This window comes from Tachypleus tridentatus, chromosome 3 (genome assembly GCF_004210375.1).
Source record: "Tachypleus tridentatus isolate NWPU-2018 chromosome 3, ASM421037v1, whole genome shotgun sequence".
Taxonomy (NCBI): domain Eukaryota; kingdom Metazoa; phylum Arthropoda; class Merostomata; order Xiphosura; family Limulidae; genus Tachypleus; species Tachypleus tridentatus.
Genome location: NC_134827.1, coordinates 91,936,219 through 91,959,228, shown reverse-complemented (window position 1 = coordinate 91,959,228; position 23,010 = coordinate 91,936,219). Strand labels below are relative to the sequence as shown.

Here is a 23,010-nt window from a genome sequence, read left to right as displayed (position 1 = left end):
AATATCTTTAATGTAGGATAATTTTCAAGTTTCTTCACATCTTCGAACGGTTTGTCCAAAATAATTTATTTTCTCTATACTTTGTTTGGAAAATTTGCTCTGGATACTTCTTTTTGGTGTAACATTCCGAAGCTTTTGGATAAAACGGCTACCAAGACTAAATAGTTGTTACAACTGTCAGCTGGAAAGTTCACCACTGTTTTCAAAGCTTGCCCTTTTTACAATAAGCATCAGCATAGATAGCTTGTTGTTTAGTATTCCACTCACTAATTCTGTAAATTATTTTGAACTGAGCCTAGTACTTTCACATTAATGCCCATTGATTTCTTGTTTGGGTATTCTTAAACTGACAAGTAAAATTTTGGAACTTCATTTGGTATTGTAATGGTTGGAATAGTTCAGGAAGATCCTTCTGCAACAGGTAAATACAGCGTTATTGGTAACAGGTGTAAACCAAATAGTTTCATCTATTCCATATTTTGCAGCACATGCCACTTCAGACTAGAACTCCTGAGTCATGAAGAAGAAGGTGTGGCTGGTTTAATCTTTGAGTTTAGTAATTGATTACCGAGATGTTTTGTTCTGTGACTGTTGCCTTCTACTTAACTGATGTTTTCCTTTACTTCGTTCGTATCTTTTCATATGTCATCAAATTTGTAATTTCAGCTTTCTTGTACTTTTATATCCTACATTTCTTCTTATTTTTGCTATCGTAATGTTTTTGTACATTTTCAGTAGCTTCACCGATACTGTTTTCACATTTATTTTTCAAATCCTACTTACTTTTCAAAACTCCAATTTTAAATCTCTATAACTTTTACCGCAGCCTTCTTTTAATTTCTGTCCCCCTTTTCTAATATTCTGTCCCATTCTTTCCGTTAATCCTCTGATTTTTTATCTCTTTCTTTTAATTTTCTGTTCTGTTATTTGTGATTTTTAGTCTATTTTTTCTTCTTTAAGTGCTCTGTGTCCTTTTTCCGTGTGTTTGATCTTCTTTCCATTGTTTTTATCAGGTCTAGCATGTTTCCTATCTCATTCTGTGCCCTTGTTATCATACGGAATTAAGTTGAAGTTTAGTTTACATGTTATTTTGATTTCACCAAAATAATTCCTCACTTTTGACACTGAATGTTGTGACATTGTTCGTTTGTTTGAATTTCGAGCAAAGCTACACGAAGACTATCTGCGCTAGCCGTACCTTATTCAGCAATGTAAGACCAGAGAGAAGACAACTAATCATCACCACCCACCACCAACTCTTGGACTACTCTTTTACTCTGTTTATTATATATTCAACTATTTTTCAATTCACTCTCTAATTAACCTCTCGATATTTGACGGAACCTTGTACTTATATTTAACAAATATTTTGTTCAAGAAATTTCTAGATCTTACTGTTTGATCCCAACAATACGAGTCCTGTACATAGCAAACGGCCAGACTTGGCCAGGTGGTTAAGGCGCTCGACTCGTAATCCGAGGGTCGAGGGTTTGAATCCCCGTTGCACCAAACACGCTCGCTCTTTCAGCCGTGGAGGCGTTATAATATGACGGTCAATCCCACTATTCGTTGGTATAAGAGTGGCCCCAAGAGTTGGCGGTGATGATTAGGCTAGCACAGTTAGCCCTTGTATAGCTCTACACGAAATTCAAAAACAAACAAACAAATATTACTAAGATAATACCTGGGAGGGAAAGATTGTTATTCCAGAACAAGTTAGATATCTGAACTTGTTAGATTTTGGAAAACAAAAAGTTACAGAGTATCTGACTGGTGAATTTAAAGTGTTAAAGGAATTGATAGTGTCAACTTATCCTTTTTGTCTTCGTTAATAGTGAAAATTTTACAAGCTAAGAGAGTTCTATTTTTTAACAGAGTGATTGTTTTTGGAAATAGGCTGCTTTAAGATATAGTGGATGGAATTCAAGGAAGTTTATGAGAATGTGTGGCAAATATTCAAACAGTAAGGGTTTTCTTTAATTTTTTTATATAATTTAGTTTTTGGACCAGACAGTCTAGATGGGCTGATATGTCCATTGTTGTTCTTAAGTTTTTAAGTTTTATTGTGCTGTACCGTTTACCATCAATGGACGGACACACTGTGTTGTTTAGTTAATATGGATAAGAAAACAATAAGAAATTCAATAATTATTGAATGTTACAAATGTATTTTATGTTATTGTTTTTTAAACTCATTTGCAGAGTTTAAGTACACTTGCCAATCCGTGCACAATACTTAATGTAATACTTAATTACTTCTATTATGCCCTCCAGTGGTACAGCGGAATGTCTGCGGACTTATACTGCAAAAAACTTAGTTTTGATACCCGTGGTGCGTATAACACAGGTAACCCTTTGTGCAATCTTATGTTTAATAACAAACACTAACAACTTTTAATATTTTTTATTTTATTTTATAACTCATAATAAATCTCGCCAATAGAGGGATTTTTCACGCGCTCGTAAGGGTTGTTACTAGTTCTAGTAAGAGTAAGTATTAGGGTTAAATTAATAAGTCTAGCGTTTCAAAGAATGGATTGAAGGAAGAAACGCACTCTGCATTTAAGTTATTACTGAGATTCGATATCAAATTTGGGATATAATGAGTGAAATTTATGATCCCGCGTTTCCAACAGGGTAGGTACATGCTGAATAATGTGCTTGAGTGTTGTGTTGTTAAGTGTTAGGATTTGTTAACTGTTCGTGGTGACTGATTATATTATTATTAAGTTGAAAGCCTAAGGTTAAAACTTTAAATGTTAAATTAATTGACGTGTATTATGACCTTGAACTTAGTCTTGAGCTCTGGCGGTAGATTGATATTTGTCTAAAGTTGATACTTAGAACTCGGTACACTGTTAATGTGGTACTAGATTTAATATTTGGCATACTGCCTTTGTACTGATCTTTACTTTCAGCCTGAAAAATGCGAATTTCTGATTAAACTTGAGAGCTACATTTATTTTTCAGTAATAGTATTAATAGTACTATTTTAGAGACTGTAAATGGAGAACTTAGTAGTTGGTTCTGTGCGGTTACAATTTCCTCATAATCCCACCTGCTAACCAAGTGTCTCCTGTGTTTACAATTTTATATTATTTGTTACAAGTAGACATTAGATGATTAGGTCTGAAGTTTAAAAATTGAAAAGCAGTAGGATTTTATATCAAATTGCACTTGAGTTGGTGAGGAATTATAATCCCTCATTTCGTTATTTCTGACCTAATAAAATTTATAACAAAAATCTTCCCAATTGAATAATCTTCCTATGAAATCAAATTTTATTTTTTTAAAGTAATTTTAAATATGTTTTATTTTCATCATTAAAAGGAGCAGTGGTTTCTGATATCTATTTGTTTGGTTCATACTTATGATTGATATTATGTTTCTTGTCTAATGACAGTGTTATTTCAAAGAAAAAAAAATTGAAGATGTAAAATGTTCATATGCTTTTGTGCCCAGTGTCACTGTAGGTGATTATTCTAAGAGTTATAGGTGGTAATTTAATAACTTAAGCAAGAATATTATTACCAAAAGTCATAACACCTAGCCTGACATCGGTAACAGTGATACAATTTTGAAAGGTGGAGTCTTGATCTGCTGATAAATCTCTATCAATTTCTGATGTATTTTTATGATTTATAGCCAAAAGTGGTGACCACTGCAATTGACAAAAAACAGCCAACTTGAAACCGACTGGATACACATGAAGCAGAAATTTCTGATCAATTTAAAAAAACAACAACTTAAAATAGCATTTCTGATGTGTGTGTGTGTGTGCGTGCATTTTTTTCAAAATAGCATCTTATAACAGTTTTTTTTTTAAGGAATCACAACTTAAGATTATTAGAAGTATCAAATTAGATGAATTTTAAACCATAACTAGATACTATTTAGCATGTTTCGTGCAATTTGGTTAGTATTTTGTACTGTAAGAAAGATAAATGATAGGATGTTGGGAACACCTATTTGGTCCAAAGTGAGCTAAATTCTTTTAAAAGTATCAGCCCTCATCACTACTGCTGATGGATATTTCATTCTGTAAGTCAGTCACTATTTAGAAAAATGTTAATATCTTAACTGGACCCCCTAATCTGTTTTCTGCAGATATAAAACTAGTGTTCTCTTGTCCATTTATATAGCAGAATATAATAAGATGTATTTGCTATTGGTATTCTGGATAATTTAGTGAGATTAAAGAATCATCTCTTACTTTTCTTTTCTCAAGAGAAAATAAATTGAGGTTTTGAATTTATATATATATATAAAAGCTACCATCTCCAGAATCAACCTTTTCAAACAAATCAGTATTCTGTTTTGTTTTTTTTTAATATACAGATAAAAATTGCATGTTATTCCAAGTGAGGCCTTTATCATGATTTGTTTAGAGACTAATTACTTCTTTTGATGCATAATTGGCACATCTGTAAATAGTTTAAATACTAGCAGCAGAGCACTGCATTGGTGACTTTGACTGTCTTGTCTATTAATCAATCAAAAATGAGGGGGGGGGAGATGCTTGCATGTCTGATGATTGACTCCTTTAAAGGCATGTGGAAAAATCTTGTCTGCTCCTGATGTTTTGTTTTAATATTTTTACTTATGATAAAAGGATTAATATTTTTATATTTAAGATCTTTTTTTTTTTTTTTTTGTGGAATGCTCAGTATTATTGCTAGCACATGTTCATGATTTAGCTTGCTTTGCCAGAAATGTCTTAGCACATTGATATGTGATAGTATTGAAAATGTGTTACCAAACATAATGGCAAATGTGTACATGTAAAAGGGATAAATGGTAGAAAAAGGTACTTATGGGTAACTTTCTACAGTTTGATACAAAAGTACATATATCTAACCAAACAATAACCTGATTACATTCTTGAGGTCAGTCATCTGGAAACTTTACCTTCCCAGAATACAACATCCACAAATTGATCAAGGCACAAACAAATAATGTGAAGAAGGGGAAATCTTGTTCATTCTCTACTTCTGAACACTGTCTAGACTCGTATTTATAACAACTATTAGTATTTTTGATAAATTTTTATTGTTTCAAACCTGCAAATATGGTGCGTTGTATATTGAATTGCACTAATAATAAGTCAAAGTCCTAACTTTCCTTCTATTTGATGAGTCAAGCTACTGAAAGGAGAGAAGCTAAGCCCAACCAGGTCCACCAACAAGAAGATAAATTGTCCAAAAAATATTCCAGTAAATGGGCTTTAATTGGGCCAGGCAGAAATTCAAATGAATGAATCAAAGGAGAGAAGAGGTTTGTGGCTGAAAGCTAACAACTGGAACACAAGAAACAAGAGGAAAGGTGTTGGAGCCAAAGCCTGACTATAGTTATTTGTGTTCAGCTTATTTTATATCATGTAAATATCTATTATAAATTGTTTAACACAAGGTAACTGTATACATCTGGGTACTCCACTTTGAACCATCTGTCAGATTGTCAATCCACAATTTGGCAGAGTATTAGTAGGAACAAGAATCAAAATCAATAAATTGTAACTCAACTCAATGTCTTGCTAATGCCCAGGCTTAAATCTCCTCCACATGTTGATGATAAATTGCAGTTAATGATTTGGTTATCAAACAATAACATACAAAGGATAATTGAAAAGTTTGCTCAGCAGTAACACAAAAGGCTTACTTAGCTTGTATATACACTGCTGTACTTTCTTTGCTGTTGCTTGCCCCTTTTTTAAGATGGTAATCACATTACAAGGCAATATCATATGACTGTGACACCATGCAAACATCAAGATTTGTGGGATAAATTGTTTACTTGTAAAAAAAATAAAAATGATGCTTGAATGTAAAGAGCTATTGTAATAAAGTTAAATTTCTGTTTTGATAATGTTTTATATAGTGATTCTTATTGATTCCATAGAAGAATATTGGAAATGTATTTGTCAGTAATTACAACTTAAATTTTTGTCACCTGAAGTTCACTGAAGTTGAGTGTATGTCAAACTAGAAGAAAATGTATGTATATTATTATTACTTTTCAATTCAAAACTACTTCCATGGAAAAAACAAAACAACCTATTGTAATTAGAACTTTATTATCAAATAGGACTTTAAATGTATAAAGTATTATCCCTACTTTGTTTTTAAAGAAAATTTAACATTCTTTGACAGATCTGTTTTGTTGAAAAATAAATTAAAATGTTATTTGAAAAATATCTTTCTGGTAGAAAGCATGGTAGTAAAATATGTGATTTATACATGTTTGAAAAATGTTAGAGGAAGTTTCATGTGTCATTTTTGAAACTTTTGTTACTCATTATCTTCTTATCAAAACAAACAATGAGTAATGTAGCTAATTTAATAGTCTAACAAAGTATTCTCTATTATAAAGTAAAATCTTTTAATAATTAGAGTACATTAATTCATCACTGCTATTAGCAATGAAATTATATTTCCATCCACAATCTTCACATGTAAGTGATTTAGATATCTTTGTCAGCAGTAGATTTTTCATAGGGGCTGAGGTTGCTAATGATCTGGATAAGCTTGCTTAGTGCTTGAGATTATAAGAAGTTCATTTTTTATTAAAAAGTATGAAGTAATGCAATTTAGGTGTGGAAACTCATACTTGGTGAAAGAGAAACACTGATATTTAAAAATAAATGGTAGATTTGTTTGTGTGTATGGATCAAAACAGTTAATTTGAGTGGGTGCTTAACTGTGGTGAAAACAGATTATAGAGTTAATGCTAATGAAAAATTGCACATATTGTGCAAAAAATTCTATCTGCATGCAACATATGGCACACTGCACATAATGTGTGCCATTTTCTGGACATTGATGTCTTGTTTGAACATAACGACATACTTTGTATTTCACACATACAATCAATTTTAGTTGAAGTTCTTTATTTTCTCTGTCAAGTTTTTTGTGATGTGTTTGATAACAGCTTTCTAGACTTAGATGAATATTGGTGAGACCACTTATAGGCTGGTCAGTACTGTGAAAAGTGATATGAATTGATGCCACACTGTTTTCATTGTCTTCACCAAATAGAAGACTCGTGTAATTTTTGATTACTTGTACATTTATGCCTTAGTAGTATTTTAATCAGTGATGTCGAGAAACCCACTTGTTGAGAAATTTATATGTAAAATATTTTTTCAACCCAAACGAGCCGTTTTTGCATATAAATTAGTAGTATTTTGCTCTTAACTTGAATGTGACTTTCAATTATGTGTATAATTTGTTTTTTAAGGGTAATATAATTATTGTATAAGGCAAGTGAAAACCTCTTTTAAAATCCTGTGTTCAATTTTGTTATTGTAGAAAGGATATTGGCATGCTTCAAAAGGTGTATGGAAAGACTGCTAGAATGATTCATGCTTGAGAATGGTGAGATAGGGAGAGAAGCATAAGAAGTCATTAAAGTTTCATGATAATTCTGTGTGACTGATGGAGTGATAAGGTTAGGAGTAGAGTAATATTAGGAGTAATAACTATAAGCTTTGGAAATCCAAATATAGAATCATTTTATCTAAAAACTTTATCTGCAAGAACTACAAACATTTACCTGTGTGTGTTGCTTAGCTCATTATTAAGGAATGATGTTACATATGGTTCAAGAGGAGTTTTATGGTTTGGAGAGTAGCAATGTTGAAGGGCTGATTTGTTATTTGTCACTGAGTGCATGTTGTATAATGATTGTGATTTTCTCAGAATTCTTTGTAAATGTAAGCAAATTACATAGAAAATAGCAGAGAAATAGATATTTTGTAATTTTTTGTTAGTGTGCAAATGGTGAATATTATTCACAAAAGTAAGATTTTATCATATGTGATGCTGCTTCATTTCTGAGAAATGTGATTGTATTTATGCACCTTTACATACCTAAATTTGTCACAAGGGTGTGTGATTTTCTGACTACATTTGGTTAACAGTGTAGGCCAAGTTTTAAGAAATGCATCACAGAGTTCAAGAATGTAAAAATTTTTCTTACTTGCCGTTTTTGAAATATGAAGCACTTTTACAAATAATAGTGGTAATACTTGTGTTTTTCTGTGGATATTTATAAACATCTACATAAATATAACAAATATTTGAGCATATTTTGCTTTACTACTGTTTTCAAATACAACCTGTATTATCTTGAACACACACTGATAGTTTCATATATAGTTGTGTGCATAATAAAAATTTAGCTCACATTCTGTGAAATAATAGGATTTGTGCAAAGTAACTGGAGCATGAAAAACAGCCACAGTATAAAATAAAATTTAACAATAAGAAGAAGCCTGTTGGTTCATCTAAGCCATCCCATCCACTAAACTAAATTTTGGAAAAAAAAACATACTCTAAGACAGTCTATATCAGGGGTTCCCAACCTTTTGGCACTCGCGACATGAAAATGTAATTGATGAAATAAAATTAATGTTATCCCAAGCTAGTTCTAACAAGGCTACGCGACACCCCTGCCAAGGCTGCACGACCCCCTGTGGGGTCGCGACCCACCGGTTGGGAACCCCTGGTCTATATCACTCAAATTTATTCGGAGCTTTTTCTTATACGTTCTTAAATTTACTGCATCCACTTGATCTGAAAACAACCTATTCCAAAGACCAGCTAACCTATTAGGAAAATAAAACCAGTTGAAATCTAAATGAATCTTACCTGTCAAAATTTATATTTATGTTACCTCTTCCTATTTCTATCATAATTAAGTACAAAAGAAGAAAATGTGACAATATGAGTTACCTTAACAATCTTAAAAACATGTGAGATCTCATCTATTATTGTTGAGAGAAAATAATTTTAGGGATCTTAACCTTTCCATAAAAAAATTGTCATCCTAATACTCCCATCTTTAGTCTTTTATTCAGCAAGCAGTAACACCAACATTCTTTTCTTCCCTAACATTTATGGTTATTCCCATCAAAATTATAAATATAATTCAAATTTTACGATATTGGACTTAGCTTGTGTACACGTATATGTATGTGACCAAAATACTAAATACAATGTGGCACTATCTACTGAATGGCATCAGAAACAAAAATCAGTAATGTTCTCACTTTGAGTATTCAAGAATCAGACAAAAAAAAACAACTATTAGTTTATTATAGAACATAATTTTAAATAAAAGTACTGTCTTCACAAGAAGAACACATTAACTTGAGCTGTACATGAAGGTTTGATTACATATTTATTGATGTAACTTGTAAATATAGTACTAAAAATCAAATTCTTAAGTATATTTTAATAAAGGGTACCACTTTAATATATAAGAACATTACACTTAATATCAGCACAATACTGACACTTTTCCCATGCACTAGTTCCCAGAAAACTCAGTTTTAGACAATTCTCACTTTTTAAATTTTTTTTCAGTGAGGTATGTATAGTATGAGTAGTAATTACTAGTCCAAACAACTGCCTGTAGGGTGGTGTTTTTGCTAGTTATTATATCCCATCCAAGTTACTTTATAGTAATCTTCAGTCATCAAGCTTTTTTTCAGTCAGATTTTATGTAAATAAAAGAAGTGTGAATTGTTAGAAAGTTGTAATGTAATTCATGTATTACAGTGATTGTTATGAGGAATTTTAGGCACAGTAATGTGCAATTTGTTTATTTGGTGTATTGTAAATTTTTACTTGGCAATTTTGTAATACTTTCTGCATAAGTCATCGTGGAATCTTGATGTGGATAAAACAAATGAGTTATTTGAGAAAGTTTTGTGTTTTAATTGGACAAAAAGTAGATATTTGGCATTATTTTTGAGGTCTAGATTGTTGGATTAAACCTGTGACCTGATTTGAAATCATGAAAGTCAACATGGGAAAGTTAACTTGTAAATGTAAAGTAAAAGGATGTAGTAGTGAAACATGCTTGAAATGTTATAGATGTGATGGTTTATGTGTAATGATTAGTCTAAACTGTGCAACCAAATTCAAATATATTCCAAATGATTTGGCATATCAGTTGAATAAGATATGCATTGATTGATTAATCTTCTAGCACTCTAACCTGATCAGTGCATATTTTAACTTTGCTGTTTACTAATGTATAACATGTATTTTTTAAGTGATTGTCAGACACAGGACATGGCCTAGTGGTTAGCAGGCTGGACTGTAAATTGCCAGGTCTGATTTTTGTTCCATTGCTACAAAACTACTATACCTTTGGGCCAAAGGGCAAGGTATAAGTGTAATGTTTAAATCTTCCTTTTGATTAAAAATGTTGAAAAGCTTAGAATGAGTGCTGTTGATTAGCTGCCTTCACTCTAGTCTTTTAATTCAAAATTAGGGAATGCTAGTTCAGATAGTCCTCTTGTGTTCTGATACAAAATCCAGAACAGACAGTTATATTAGATCATCTTCATTAGTATGTAATTTTCAAGTCAATTTGAATTATGAATATTATTTTCTGTTTATGCAGGTATTTATATTTTTATTTGCTATGCTGCTTTGCAGGTTGTTAGGTTGCTATTAAAAACCTTGTTTTATATTTACAGTATTTATATATTTTATTGGATAACATTTACTCAAAAAAATGTATTATTGTTTCAAGTTTACATGAGTGAACACCAGTGTAAGGTAAACAAAAAATTCTATATTGTCGTATATATTAAAAAAATATTACAGTGAACATCAAAAGCAGAAGGCTGAATGTACATTGTATTTGTCAGTACATGCATGCAGTTTCATTGTAATGGAATTTAGTATTTACATACACTGAAAAAAAACTTAAATGTTTCACAACTAAAATGTATATTAATGTATTCATGATTATATTTACCAAAATTTGAACATTTTATTTCAGGGATGAGGAGGAGGAACAATCTTCAACTACTTATCTGACCAGCATCACAGAGTCAGTTTCTTCAGAGATGAACGAAACTTCCTTAGTTACTGAACAGAAACGAAACATAAAAGAGGACATGATTTTATCTGCTTTTAATAACTTAAATAATTCTCTAACTGATGAACTTTTAAAAGAAAATACACTTCAAGCAAATAGTAAGAGTTTACCCATTCATGGATCAGTGGAAGTCACTGAAAGTGGTTGTTCATCTGGAGCTGGTAATTTTGTGCAGTTAACTGAACACAACACACTAGAATATCAAACTGAAGTAATTGTAAATGATATTGAACTTCAGAAGGAGAATGCTACTATGAATTTCCAAGTTTTACCTTTTAAGGAAGTGGAAAATGAAATTAAGACTGAAAATATTAATGAGAATGCAAGGACAGTCACTAAAGCTTCTGAAACTGACATTTCTCCCAGAGACCAAACTCTAGATGTGGAGGATGTTGAAAGCAGCAATTTGTACAGTTCTTTATTTGTTTCAAGTAATAATGAAGGAAACGTTTTAGTTTCAAGTCAGAGTATTCAGACGAGTGGTTTGAAAACAGTATTTGAAACAGAGAATATGCCACAGTCTATGGAACTTTTGATTAAAGATGATAACTCTGAAAAACAGAGCAGTTCATTAGTTCAGGAAGACTTAAATGGAGAGAGAATAACTTGTACAACAGAAAATCTTTCAGGTGTGTGTTCAAAGTCAGAGGAGATGGTTTTTATTGATACTCAACAGCAGACCAGGAGAAATTCTTCTGATCAGCAATGTGATGATGAAGCATTTAAGAATGTTATGGAAGAAACTCCATGTCGCCGAAGGAGTAGTAGAATTCGTTCCATTGAAGAAAGAAAAGAAAAGGAAAAAGCTCAAAAAGAGGTAACTACAAAAGCATCTCATAAAGGAAAAGATGAGAATGACAAACAAGAAAAGAAACAAAAATATTCCAAAAATCAGCAGAATAGAAGTCTGAAGAAAGAAAAATTAGAAACTAATATTATTACTAAAGAAAAAGACATTGTTCATACAAGTAAATCAAATAAGGTTATTTTAAATGAACCTAACACCACCAGAATGGACATGTTGTGTGATAGTGTTCTAACTAATGAAACAAAACAGGAGATTTCTGTTGATGTGTCAAATGAGGAATCTGAGACGTTAGTTCATGAAGTCTTAATTATTGAAGAACAAGACAGTCAGTTGTCCATTTCAAAGAAGGATAGTGAGACTGATTCAGAATTGACAGAAAAGCATGCCAAAGATGGTTTCAAGCAAGAAAATACAAGTATTGTTGACCTTAAGACTGACAGTTTAGGGCCTTATGAAGCAGTTGAAGATGTAAAATATTCTGATGAAATAAGAGAGATTGGTACTGTTCCAATGGAACAACAGTTCTCACCTATTTTGAGTAATTTTTCTAAACAAGAGGGTAAAGACTTAAGTACAGAAAATGAAAAGAGTGTTGAAGTAGTATTCACCTCAACTAAAAATCCCTCACTGGATCTTCCATCAGCTATTGTTAGACCATCTGTTTCAGTTTCTCCTAAATTTGATGATTTCACATTAAAACCTGAGAAAGTTAAGTCTCGGTGGCGTCGAAATAGTGAATTAGAGAGGGGAGAGATTAGTGGAGGATCAACACCCACTTATAGTTCAGAGAGTTTAGATGGAAGATCACCTGTTTTGGCAACTAGTGTAAAAGAAACACTTACTTCAGCTGTTTGCTCATTAACCAAAGATTCCAGTGGTGAAACGTGTGACTCATGTGAATTAGTCTGTAAAGAAAAACCCCCTTATTATGAGCAAATAGAAGAAAACATCTACCTCTTTGACAGGTAAGAAGTTAGTTACAAGTATAAATGCAATTTTAAGAGGTACATGTAATTTTTTCTAGTTCAAGGTTTGAGGGGTATTGACCTGAATACTTTTATTGGTTTCATCCAAATATTGCTTAAATGTTTCTTAAAGAACTTAAATTATACTATTCTTTTTTTTTTTAGGTTTAATGTAACACATAAAACTGTTTTTAGAATATATCTTCTAAATAAATACCTATATCCAACTTTTAACTTTTTGTCAAAGTGGCTAATATATTGCAGTGTCAAAAAACATCTCCCATGCATTTGTTTAAGTCACTAGTTCAAATCTTTTAGCATAATCATGTACTTTGTTATAAGTTGAAATAGCTCATTAAATATAATCTACAAACTTAACCAATTTACTGGGTACCCTTTATCAATATCTTTAATGTAGAATAATTATTCAAGATTCTACACATTTTCCAGTGGTTTGGCTAAAATAATTTTTCTCTTTACCCTTTTTTCAGCATGCTGTATGTGTATGTGTGTCACTTTGTCATCTTAGTAGGATTGAGCCAAATATAGATAATATAAGCAAAGGAAACTGCATTTACAATGGTTTTAGGCCATGAAATCTTAAACTCGTGTTTAAAAAAAATAAAACTTTATTTACATACAGATCACAGTCATTGTACTCAGTGAAATAAGTGTGGTTTTATCTCGTGTAAAACAGTATTTTTCATAGCATTTGGACACACTTTTCTAAGGTTTTACATGTACATTGTAATTTTTAGGAGCATATGGCACCTGTCACTTTTAATTTTGTACCTTGTTTATGTAAAGTTCATATGCCATGAAATTCTAAGTTTTGGGTTTAAGTTTCTACTTTATGATGGTGTTTGTTTTATGTAAGAAAGTCTGGCAAAAATAAAATTAATATAACAAAAGCTAATGTTTATGAATGCTCAAAGTATTTGAAAGGAGAGAGAAAAACCTTTTTGGGAATAAATTGACAATGTTTTTGAGGCATGTTAAAGTTTATACAACTAAAATAGTAACTATGTATGACAATGTACATGTTATGAATTTTTGTTTTTCTTGTAGTACATACATGTCTATAGACAAACAAAACTATCAGCATAGCAATAAAGACATTGTAATATTGTAAGGTATGTTTCAGCTGAAACTACTGCTTTAACTTTTACTAAATCCAAGGAACACATTATGCACTATGTTTTCATTTATGTTGGCTAAGAATAACTTCAGCTGGAAACTGAAATATTCATTAACTTGTGAGTTTTCTCTGAGGTACAAAACCTTGTAACTGACATTGACTGTGTGGAGGAGGAATATGATAAACCATTGATGATTGTAAGTACACCACCTCATTGGGTGCATCCTGAACACAGGGAAGAATTCCAATACTGAATTGAAAAAATAAATAAGCTTGTAGCTGTTCTACATATCTCAGCTTTGAGAATCTAACCATTTAATGAATGTTTTTCTTCAACTTTATAGTCTGAGAACTGCATAGATAATTAAATGAAATAATGAAACTGTAGCTTGGTCATAGGTGCAACTTCTGCCACAGTTAAAACTCCCATTTTTTTCTAAGCTAGCCTTATCATTTTGTACCTTTTCTGAATGAATAAGTCATAATATAATAGGAAAATAAATGTTTTTGTGAAACAAGATGATGTTGGTTAAGTTAGATAACATTGTATTGAACTGTGTCAAATTTTGTTTTGCCGAGATTATCGATGCTAGACTGTGTTTAAATTAGGCCTTATCAGCTAAAGCAATTGCTTGAATGGATAAAAAACAAATATAGGAAATGTATGAAATTTAAATGAATATAAAATGTTTTTAAAACTTATGACACATTAAATTAATTTTTTTATATTAATAAATAAATCAACTCGCAAACAATTCTGGTACAGTACTTTTATTAGACAGCAGTGATCTTAAAGTTAAGTTGTTTCTGTTTTCCTGAATGAAAAAAATATATAACATTTTCCATTTTATGTTACAAAAACATTAATGAAAAACCTTACAAGAATGTAGAAAAATATCAGTAATTCCAATCTCAACAAAGGTAAGCATTTTTATTGTTTCATAAACACATGATCATTGTAAAATCCTTGTGTTCACTTGCCAATCAGAGTAGTCAGAGTGGAGAATGATGGTCAATTACTTTATCCTTTCCCAATGTGCTAAGGTCGTTTACACATTTGCACACATTAAATATTTGCATTATAACTTTTGATACAGCATGTGTACCTTCACAAAATGTGCTAGACCATTAGTAAAGATTACAAGTATTTTGTACACGAAAAATCAGAGTATTGATGAAATATTTTACTGATGATTTACTTATGAAAATATTGCTTGATTTGTTACTAGTCTGAGTGCAAGGTGATTTCCTATTATGATTAAAACCTATTCATTCCAAAAATCTCAAATATTATTTGCATAATATCTAAAACCTCCTAAAAGCATTTCAAGTGCTTGTTTTGCATGAAAGTTTATACTTAGTTATTTTCTATACTCTAAATATGTGGGGTCTGTCACCTGATCAGCCTCATAACTATCATAAAGAAATTAAAAAGTAAATGTGAATTATGCTTTTTTTGAATTGGAATGGCAACATATAACAAAAAAATACAGATGTTTAGTCAAAGTAGCTCAAGCCTCATAATCTGCATTTATTTTTTTATGACCTTCCAGTCATGCCTAGGTAATGTAATAAAACTTCTATTAATGCATTGCACATACACTCATGTTGACTGTGTTGTAGTGGACTAGCATTTTGTAATATACAGTCACATTTCAATTATTATACATTATATACATGCTTTCAACCAAATAGGGTAAGTATGTTTTTTTTGTGAAATATTATATTGGAAAGAAAAAGAAATGATATTAAATAATCATTTATTAATTTTTAAATTGGGTACTTTTTTTCTTCATATAGAATACTTTGTTTCAAGGAAGGAGGTATATTGGAAGTATTAGAAGTTCTAATCCTGTTTTAAGTTTGTTACACATTGTAAAAAAAAAATTTAAAGCTTCAGTATTATTAAAGGAAGATTGTATGTATATTCAGTGAATATCATTTTAAAAGATAAAAGTTGTCCAATTGCATCACCTCAGTTGTATTATATTATTGTTAGAAAATGTGTAATAACCTTTGGAATGTTATTTTTTCACTTTGTTTTTATTTATGCTTTTATGGAATTTCCCTGCAGACGTCGCTCCAAATCGAAAAAGGAAGTTCGGAGAATGATTTGTGATTGTTCCCTTACTAAAGAAGAAAAACAGAAAGGTGGTGTAGGTTGTGGGGAAGATTGCTTAAATCGACTGCTAATGATTGAATGGTGAGTACAAAAATGGAAATGAAATGGGTGTTGTACATACACAAGTTTATAACTATGTATGCTCCCTATATATCTGTTCTTAAGCAAGTATAAGGGAAATGGAACAAATTGCCTCACTACTTAAACCATTTTTCTTCAGATTTTAGTATGATTATTGGAAAGGATAAATGTAGAAATTAAGTATGAAAAAGATATCTCCCAATGTTTTGTTTTGTCTTACACAAGTGTGTTTATAGTCATAGGCCTAAAACACTAGAAATTTTAAAATTTCTTGCACCTTGCCCTAAGCCTCTTTTAATGCGAGAAAAGAAAATAAGATTACAATGAATTTTTATTTTTTTTATGCAGTGATCAGTGAATAAGTGAACTGGTACTTTATATTCATGGGTGTGTATAATTGAATAAGCTTCAATACTTTTAATTATGTCAATTGTTAAGAGACAGTTAAAATCAACACAATGAAACAATAATGAACTTAATAAGTATTAAATAATGTTTTTTGTTAAGTTTCTGTTGTTTTAAGTTACCTTAAAGTAAAAGCGGATAATGCCTGTGTAATAGCTCCAAAATGTGTTGGAGAATGTGTGGAGATATCCCATCTATCAGACAAAATCCAAATTCTGATGTTAAACTAGCTAGCTAATATGGAAAATCAGTTGATTAATTAATGGTATGGAGTTGAATGTCTATACCCACAATGTCTCAGTTGTTACTGCTCTTCCCTGTCTGCAGCTATTTGTGAGAAAGCAATTACCCATAAAAGATATTAAAGTTCTTATAGTAGAAATAAAACCACCCTAAGGTTTGTGATTTTTAATTTCACACAAGACTAATACTTATGATAAAGTTGTAACAGGCAAATACCAATCTTTATCTTAGTAGCCTTCAAGATCAGATAAATGTAATTACTAATTAGTTACTTTTTAAATTATTACAGATTAATTTATGTCATATGTCTTGGCTTCTTATCTGCTGTTATCTTTAGAGAGAAATTGAGAAGTACTGTTTGTGGTGATAGGCACTGGGATTCTTGGTCTTGTTAGATAGACTGATGGGATTTAGACATTAACTGTTGATACAGTGGGAAAAGAAAAGACCAGTGAAAGTCAGGTTTCAAGATTATAACAGACATAAAAGACTGTAATAATGATCTATCTGAAATGGTCCTTCTAAGAGAACACCATAAAAAAATAGAATAATACAAAAATGATTAGATATGAACCACACATAAGAAAAAAAAAATAAAAGGAGCCTTCTTTATCCACCTAAATTATAACACATGCAGTCAACCTATCTCAGAAGTCAGTAAAATTTAGTGCTCGTTCTAAAACCATTCTAATATTAATTTCAGGGTATATCAAGTTAAATGGATAGTTTAGCAGCCTTTTTTAAAAAGAAAACCAAAAATCAACATTTGCCCCATATCACTACAGATAAGCTTTCTAAGGAGTTCCCTTAAGATGTTAGCATCATAAAAACGGTACATAAACTAACTGATATTTAGAATATAGTAATAAGAGTAAAACAAAAAACTAATTAATAATTAGATTTAGGTTACCATACAGAGTTTTAATCATGACAATAATTATATAAGAATAATTCATATTAATTGAAAATAAAAGGTTTTATTTTTTTCAGTTGTCTTACATTTTTATATCTTTAAAAGTTTAATGGAACCACATCTTGTTAACATGTTTATAACTTTCTGTTATTCAGTTCCTTGCAACATTATTCAGGTAATTCTTTGCACAAATGTGGGGCAATAAAATACTTGCTAGAGAAATTCAAAACCAGAAAGTTTTTCACAGAGTGTCTTATTAATTTAAATAATTTAAGATTCTAATTTTTGTTATTCTCAGATATTCACAATTTCTGTAATAAATGATGATGACACAGTCTTTTATTTTATGTTCTTTTTATTGCTCTTCACTTTATCCTGTAATCAAATTAAAAAATTCTAATCTTGAAAACCTGATGAAGTTATGTTTGCAACAATGTTTATTATAAAACATGATCTTTGTGAAACTCTTAAAGTGAATAAATGAAATAGTCTTTAAACAATACAAGGTCTGTTAAAAAATACGCGGACTGTTTGAATTGCGCGGCTCCAGTTGGTTCCAGGTGAGTCCGCTTGGTGTCACTAGGTTCGCACAGATCAGCTGATTACGACACCATTTCTCGATTGCAGATATCTTCATTTGTGTATTAGCTACTCTGTTTTAAGTGAAGTGCGATTTTTTCATTTGGCAGATTTCAGAATGAATGACCTGAAGGAGCAACAACTTGTTGTGAAATTTTGTGTTAAACTTGGAAAATCTGCGACTGAAACTTTTGCTATGCTTAACACAGCTTACGGTGATGTTGCTATGAAGCATATGGCATGTTTCAAGTGGCATGAACGTTTTAAGGATGGTCAACAGTCCATTGAAGATGATGAGCGTCCTAGACGTCAACTGACGACCCACACGTTGACAAAATCAACACCCTGGTGTGGGCAAATCGGCGCCTGACTGTCAGGGAGCTTGCTAAAGAGTGTGGGATATCAGTTGGATCCTGTTACGAGATTTTGACCGAAAAATTGAAGATGCACCTCGTTGCTGTGAAATTTGTGCCACGCCTGATGACGGACGAACAAAAAGCCCATCGCGTCCAGGTTTGTCAGGAACTGCTTGATCGTTCAGAAGAAGATGAAAACTTCTTGTCAAGGATCATAACAGGTGATGAATCATGGGTTTTTGGTTATGGCATTGAAATGAAGGTCCAATCGTCCCAGTAGATGGGTGAAACATCCCCCAGACCCAAAAAAGCTTGCCAAGTTTGATCCAAGGTCAAGGTGATGCTGACAGTTTTCTTCGATGCTAAGGGTGTTGTTCACCACGAGCACCTCCCCGAAGGCTCCACAGTGAACCAGACTTACTACATTGAAGTTCTGAAACGTCTGAGGGATGCCATCCGTCGCAAAAGGCCAGAAATGTGGAGGAGTGGCGACTGGTTTTTCCATCACAACAATGCTCCAGCCCATTCAGAACTGGCCAAACACTGATCACTTTTCCCCATCACTGAATTTTTCTTGTTCCCCAAACTCAAAAGACCCCGATTCCTGAGATTAAGGCAAATGCGACGAAGGAGCTGGAGGACATTACAAAAGAAGCGTACCAGGACTGTTTCAACAAGTGGAAAAACCGTTGGGATAAGTTTGTGCATTGGTGGAGGAGAGTACTTTGAAGGGGTGTCAGACCTGTAACTTCTAAATAAAGTACATTTTGTTTTATGACGTCAGTCCATGTATTTTTTTAACAGACCTCGTAAGAATAAACAGTTCATGATTGAAGAAATGTATAATTTTATTATAATTTTTATTCTTATACAAAAATGTCATTGAATATTTTACAATAACTTACATTTACACTAAATTCATCAATGGCTTCTACATATGAAGTATGCAAATTTCTTGCTGGGATAGCACAATTGTGTTGGTAAGAAGTGCCTGCAGTATAGCAAAATAAAGCAGACATTTCAAAGTGTTAAAATGACTAAAATTCAACATTTTTTTCTCTTTTGTATTGCCAGGCTTAACTATATTTTAATAAAGTGTGATTGCAGTTGTCCTGTGTTTTTGCTTTTGTCACATATTTGATGTATGATATAAAATTGAAAAGAATAACAGTTTTGCTTATTATCTCTAGTGACAGTCCTTGTGTGTTTTCAAATCCTGTGTTATACGTATAGATAAACATACATTTAATTGTATTCAGAATGTCATTGAAATTGTCATAAAAATTAGAGTGCTGTACTCTCACATTTTTATTCTTATGTAACAGTTATAAATGTTTTTCTGATTCTAAAACATTTATATTGATTGTTGTTTCTTTTAGTTTTATCATTCTTTGACACAAGTGTTATCAGAGATTTTTAAATTTGCCTTAAGAAACATGTTTGTATTGTGCACTTTCCCTTGTCTTTTGTTTACTCTTGAGTGTTTATAATTCCTGGCTATATAATGCATTGTTTAATTCTTATGAACAAACATTAAAAACTAGATTGTTATTTAAATATTTGTCATGAAACCAATTGATTCTCTTATTTATCCAGAAAATATTTTACCATTATAGTGAAGAAAGTGTTAATTTTTTATTTAATCAGTTTTTGTAGATATAGATAAAATACAAGGACATCATCTTAAGTTTTTTTCTCAAAGTATATACATTAATGATAAATCCAATAATTTCATAATAACTGCAATATCATAGAATATATTTAATGGTTGACTTCATTTAATGGTGAGCATGAAAACATCATTAAATTCTGTGGATTTTCACTTTTTTGTTTTCCTTTCATTATTGCAATTTCACAATTGCAATAACTTGAAATGTAAATATACAAACATTTTGAAAGCTATCAAACTTTATAGGCCTGGCATGGCCGGTTGTTAGGGAGTTTGACTCATTATCTGAGTGTCATGTGATTGAATTACCATCACACTAAAACGTACTTGCCCTTTCAGGTGTAGAGACATTATAATGTGGTGGTCAATCCCACTATTTGTTGGTAAAGGAGAAGCCCAAAAGTTGGCAGTGGGTGGTGGTGACTAGCTACCTTCCCTCTAGTCGAACACTGCTAAATTAGAGATGGCTAGCACAGATAGCCCCCATGTAGCTGTGCTCAAAATTCCAAAAACAAATGAATAAACAAACTTTGTAGTAATTACAATAAATATTTTCTGAATGTGGCAAGCTCAAATCAATACTCAGCAAGTACAGTAACTAGTCACTATGGCAGCTAGCTGTTAAGAATACATTTATATATCTATGATAACACCAAAATGAAAATTAACAAACCTCATTTTATTTAACCAATAAAGTATATTTAAGTTTTTTCTGTTGATTCATTTGACAAGAATATAAACTTGTTTTCAGTGGATCTCGATGTCCATTAGGTGAAAGTTGTACAAACAAAAGGTTTCAACAGGTAAGAAAAGTTTATTTGTTTATATAAGATCTTATACTTTAATAAGTACTTGAGTTTTTAATATTTTTCATTTGTATTAGAATGCCAGAAGCTTTATTTAGAAAAAAAGGACATATATTGAACTTGCTTCATGTATCGCTCTTTTTTTTACAGCTTAATTTGAGTTATAATCAATAACAGAACCCATAGTTACTGTAGCTACAAAACAGTTGAGTTAAAATTAAAAAAGGTTCACTTGCTTCATTTTATTAAGGTCAAACTGTTTTTCAAATGCAAACTTATACCACATTTGATATGTATGAGCAAACCATTTCTAGGTATATAGTTTGCTTCACATTCGTTGAGTATAATAGTAACGTCAATCAATCTACATTGTCCTTTTTAAGGAAAACAGGATCATGTATGATTCTGTAAAATATTTTGTGATATATCACCAGAAGATTTAGTGTACATGTTTAAGTGTAGAATCCATTTCTTTTCAGAAATTTGTAGTAAACAGTTAATGTTAATAATGAAACATTTTAGTAATGCCTTTTTATATGCATTCCAGTGTTAAAAGATTGAAAATAATTTTACATAGTAAACAAAGAGAACATTATTTAACCACAGCTTTACCTTAAATAATAAATTCCCTTCAATAAAACAGATACTGTTGCAACATATTTTTAATAGGAGTATGCATCAAAGGATAAACCATTGTCTTTAATGGGTACTTGTAAATAAATCTATCTTGTTGTTCTACATCATGTCCAAAACCTACGTAGTAGGTACTACTGACGTACTACTCCAGTGGGAATGCAGACAGATCTCTCTGTGCTTCCAAAACAATCATTCTCAAACCACATGAAAAGTCTTTTGACCTCCATTGTTAAAAATTTGATGAATCAATGTCAACATCAATCTCTGTCCCTAACATTCATACCAGCAAGTTCCACTTATTTTGGTTCTGGATATGGGCATTTTTTGAGGTACATCTTCTCCTGCTCCAAGATGCAAAACAGTCATTCGTTTATGTCCTCAGTTGCTGGAATCCTCTTCCAATGACAGCGACATGCCCAACTGACCAAGGGTAGGATCCGTGGAGGTTGGCAGATCTCCCTCAAATAAAGAAAAAAGAAGTGGTTGAAAACAGAAGGGTTCTCCACCCAATTCACCTACACATAAATAAAATTGGCCACTTTGATGCAATGGAACTATCAAGGTTTACTATCTAATCTGGATAACATCAAAGCACTGATTGCTTCCCACTATCCTATGTGTCTTTCCTGACAAGAAACATTTCTGAAATCTGTCGATACAGATCAGTTTTCTTTGTACAGAAATAATAGGTTGTGTGATGGATGAATGGATGGAGGGGTGGCAATGTTGTTTGATCAGCATGTGCTCACCCTTTCTTTGCCACTTGACTCACACTTGGAAACTGTAGTCGCCTGTATTTCCTTGGATCGTACCATCATTTTTTGTTCTCTCTACGTGTCTCCTGAAGAGACTTATGATCAATCAGATATTGACACTTTTGTTGAACAGTTGCCATCTTTCTTTTAATCCTGGGGACTTCAATGGACATAACTCTCTCTGGGGAGGTATTGATATTGATGGGAGGGGTTGCTCTGTAGAGCGTATGCTCTTGGATCATGACCTTTCCCTTTTCAGTACTGGTTCTTATACCCATTTTCATGCACCTAGTTAGTCCTTAATGCTAGTGATCTCTCAGTTTGCTCCCCTCCATTATTCTCCCACTTTTCATGGAGGGTTAACAATAACCCGCGAGGCAGTGATCATTTTCTTATAATTCTGAGAGAGTTGATGCCATCCGGCCCGTGTACCCCAGTGGAAGCTGGATCAAGCCGACTTGAACCTGCCATTGTCTGTAAGCCATCAATAGATGACTGCATGGCAGCAGTGACTGACTGTATTATACAGGCAGCTACTCAATGTATTCCTAAGACCTCGACACATTTTCCATGATATTCTCTTATGTGGTGGAATCCTGCCTCCCACATGACACAGAAGGCTCAAAAATGCACCTGGG

The 23,010-nt window shown here is 32.0% G+C and overlaps 1 protein-coding gene across 3 annotated transcripts in view; it reads left to right on the top strand.

The window, feature by feature from the left end:
* Nucleotides 1–2,459: 2,459 nt before the first annotated feature.
* Set2 (SET domain containing 2) overlaps nucleotides 2,460–23,010 on the top strand; it is a 136,726-nt gene continuing 116,175 nt past the window's right edge. Inside the window, exons 1-4 of one of the 3 annotated variants that reach the window (XM_076495673.1) lie at nucleotides 2,460–2,637; nucleotides 10,798–12,669; nucleotides 15,882–16,010; nucleotides 20,927–20,978. In XM_076495673.1, the coding sequence (XP_076351788.1) occupies nucleotides 2,603–2,637; nucleotides 10,798–12,669; nucleotides 15,882–16,010; nucleotides 20,927–20,978 (2,088 nt within the window). In that variant the 5' untranslated portion in view covers nucleotides 2,460–2,602. Of the gene's footprint in view, nucleotides 2,638–5,212; nucleotides 5,323–7,323; nucleotides 7,447–10,797; nucleotides 12,670–15,881; nucleotides 16,011–20,926; nucleotides 20,979–23,010 lie in introns of those variants that run through there. The other 2 variants (XM_076495675.1, XM_076495674.1) reach the window with 2 other exon arrangements.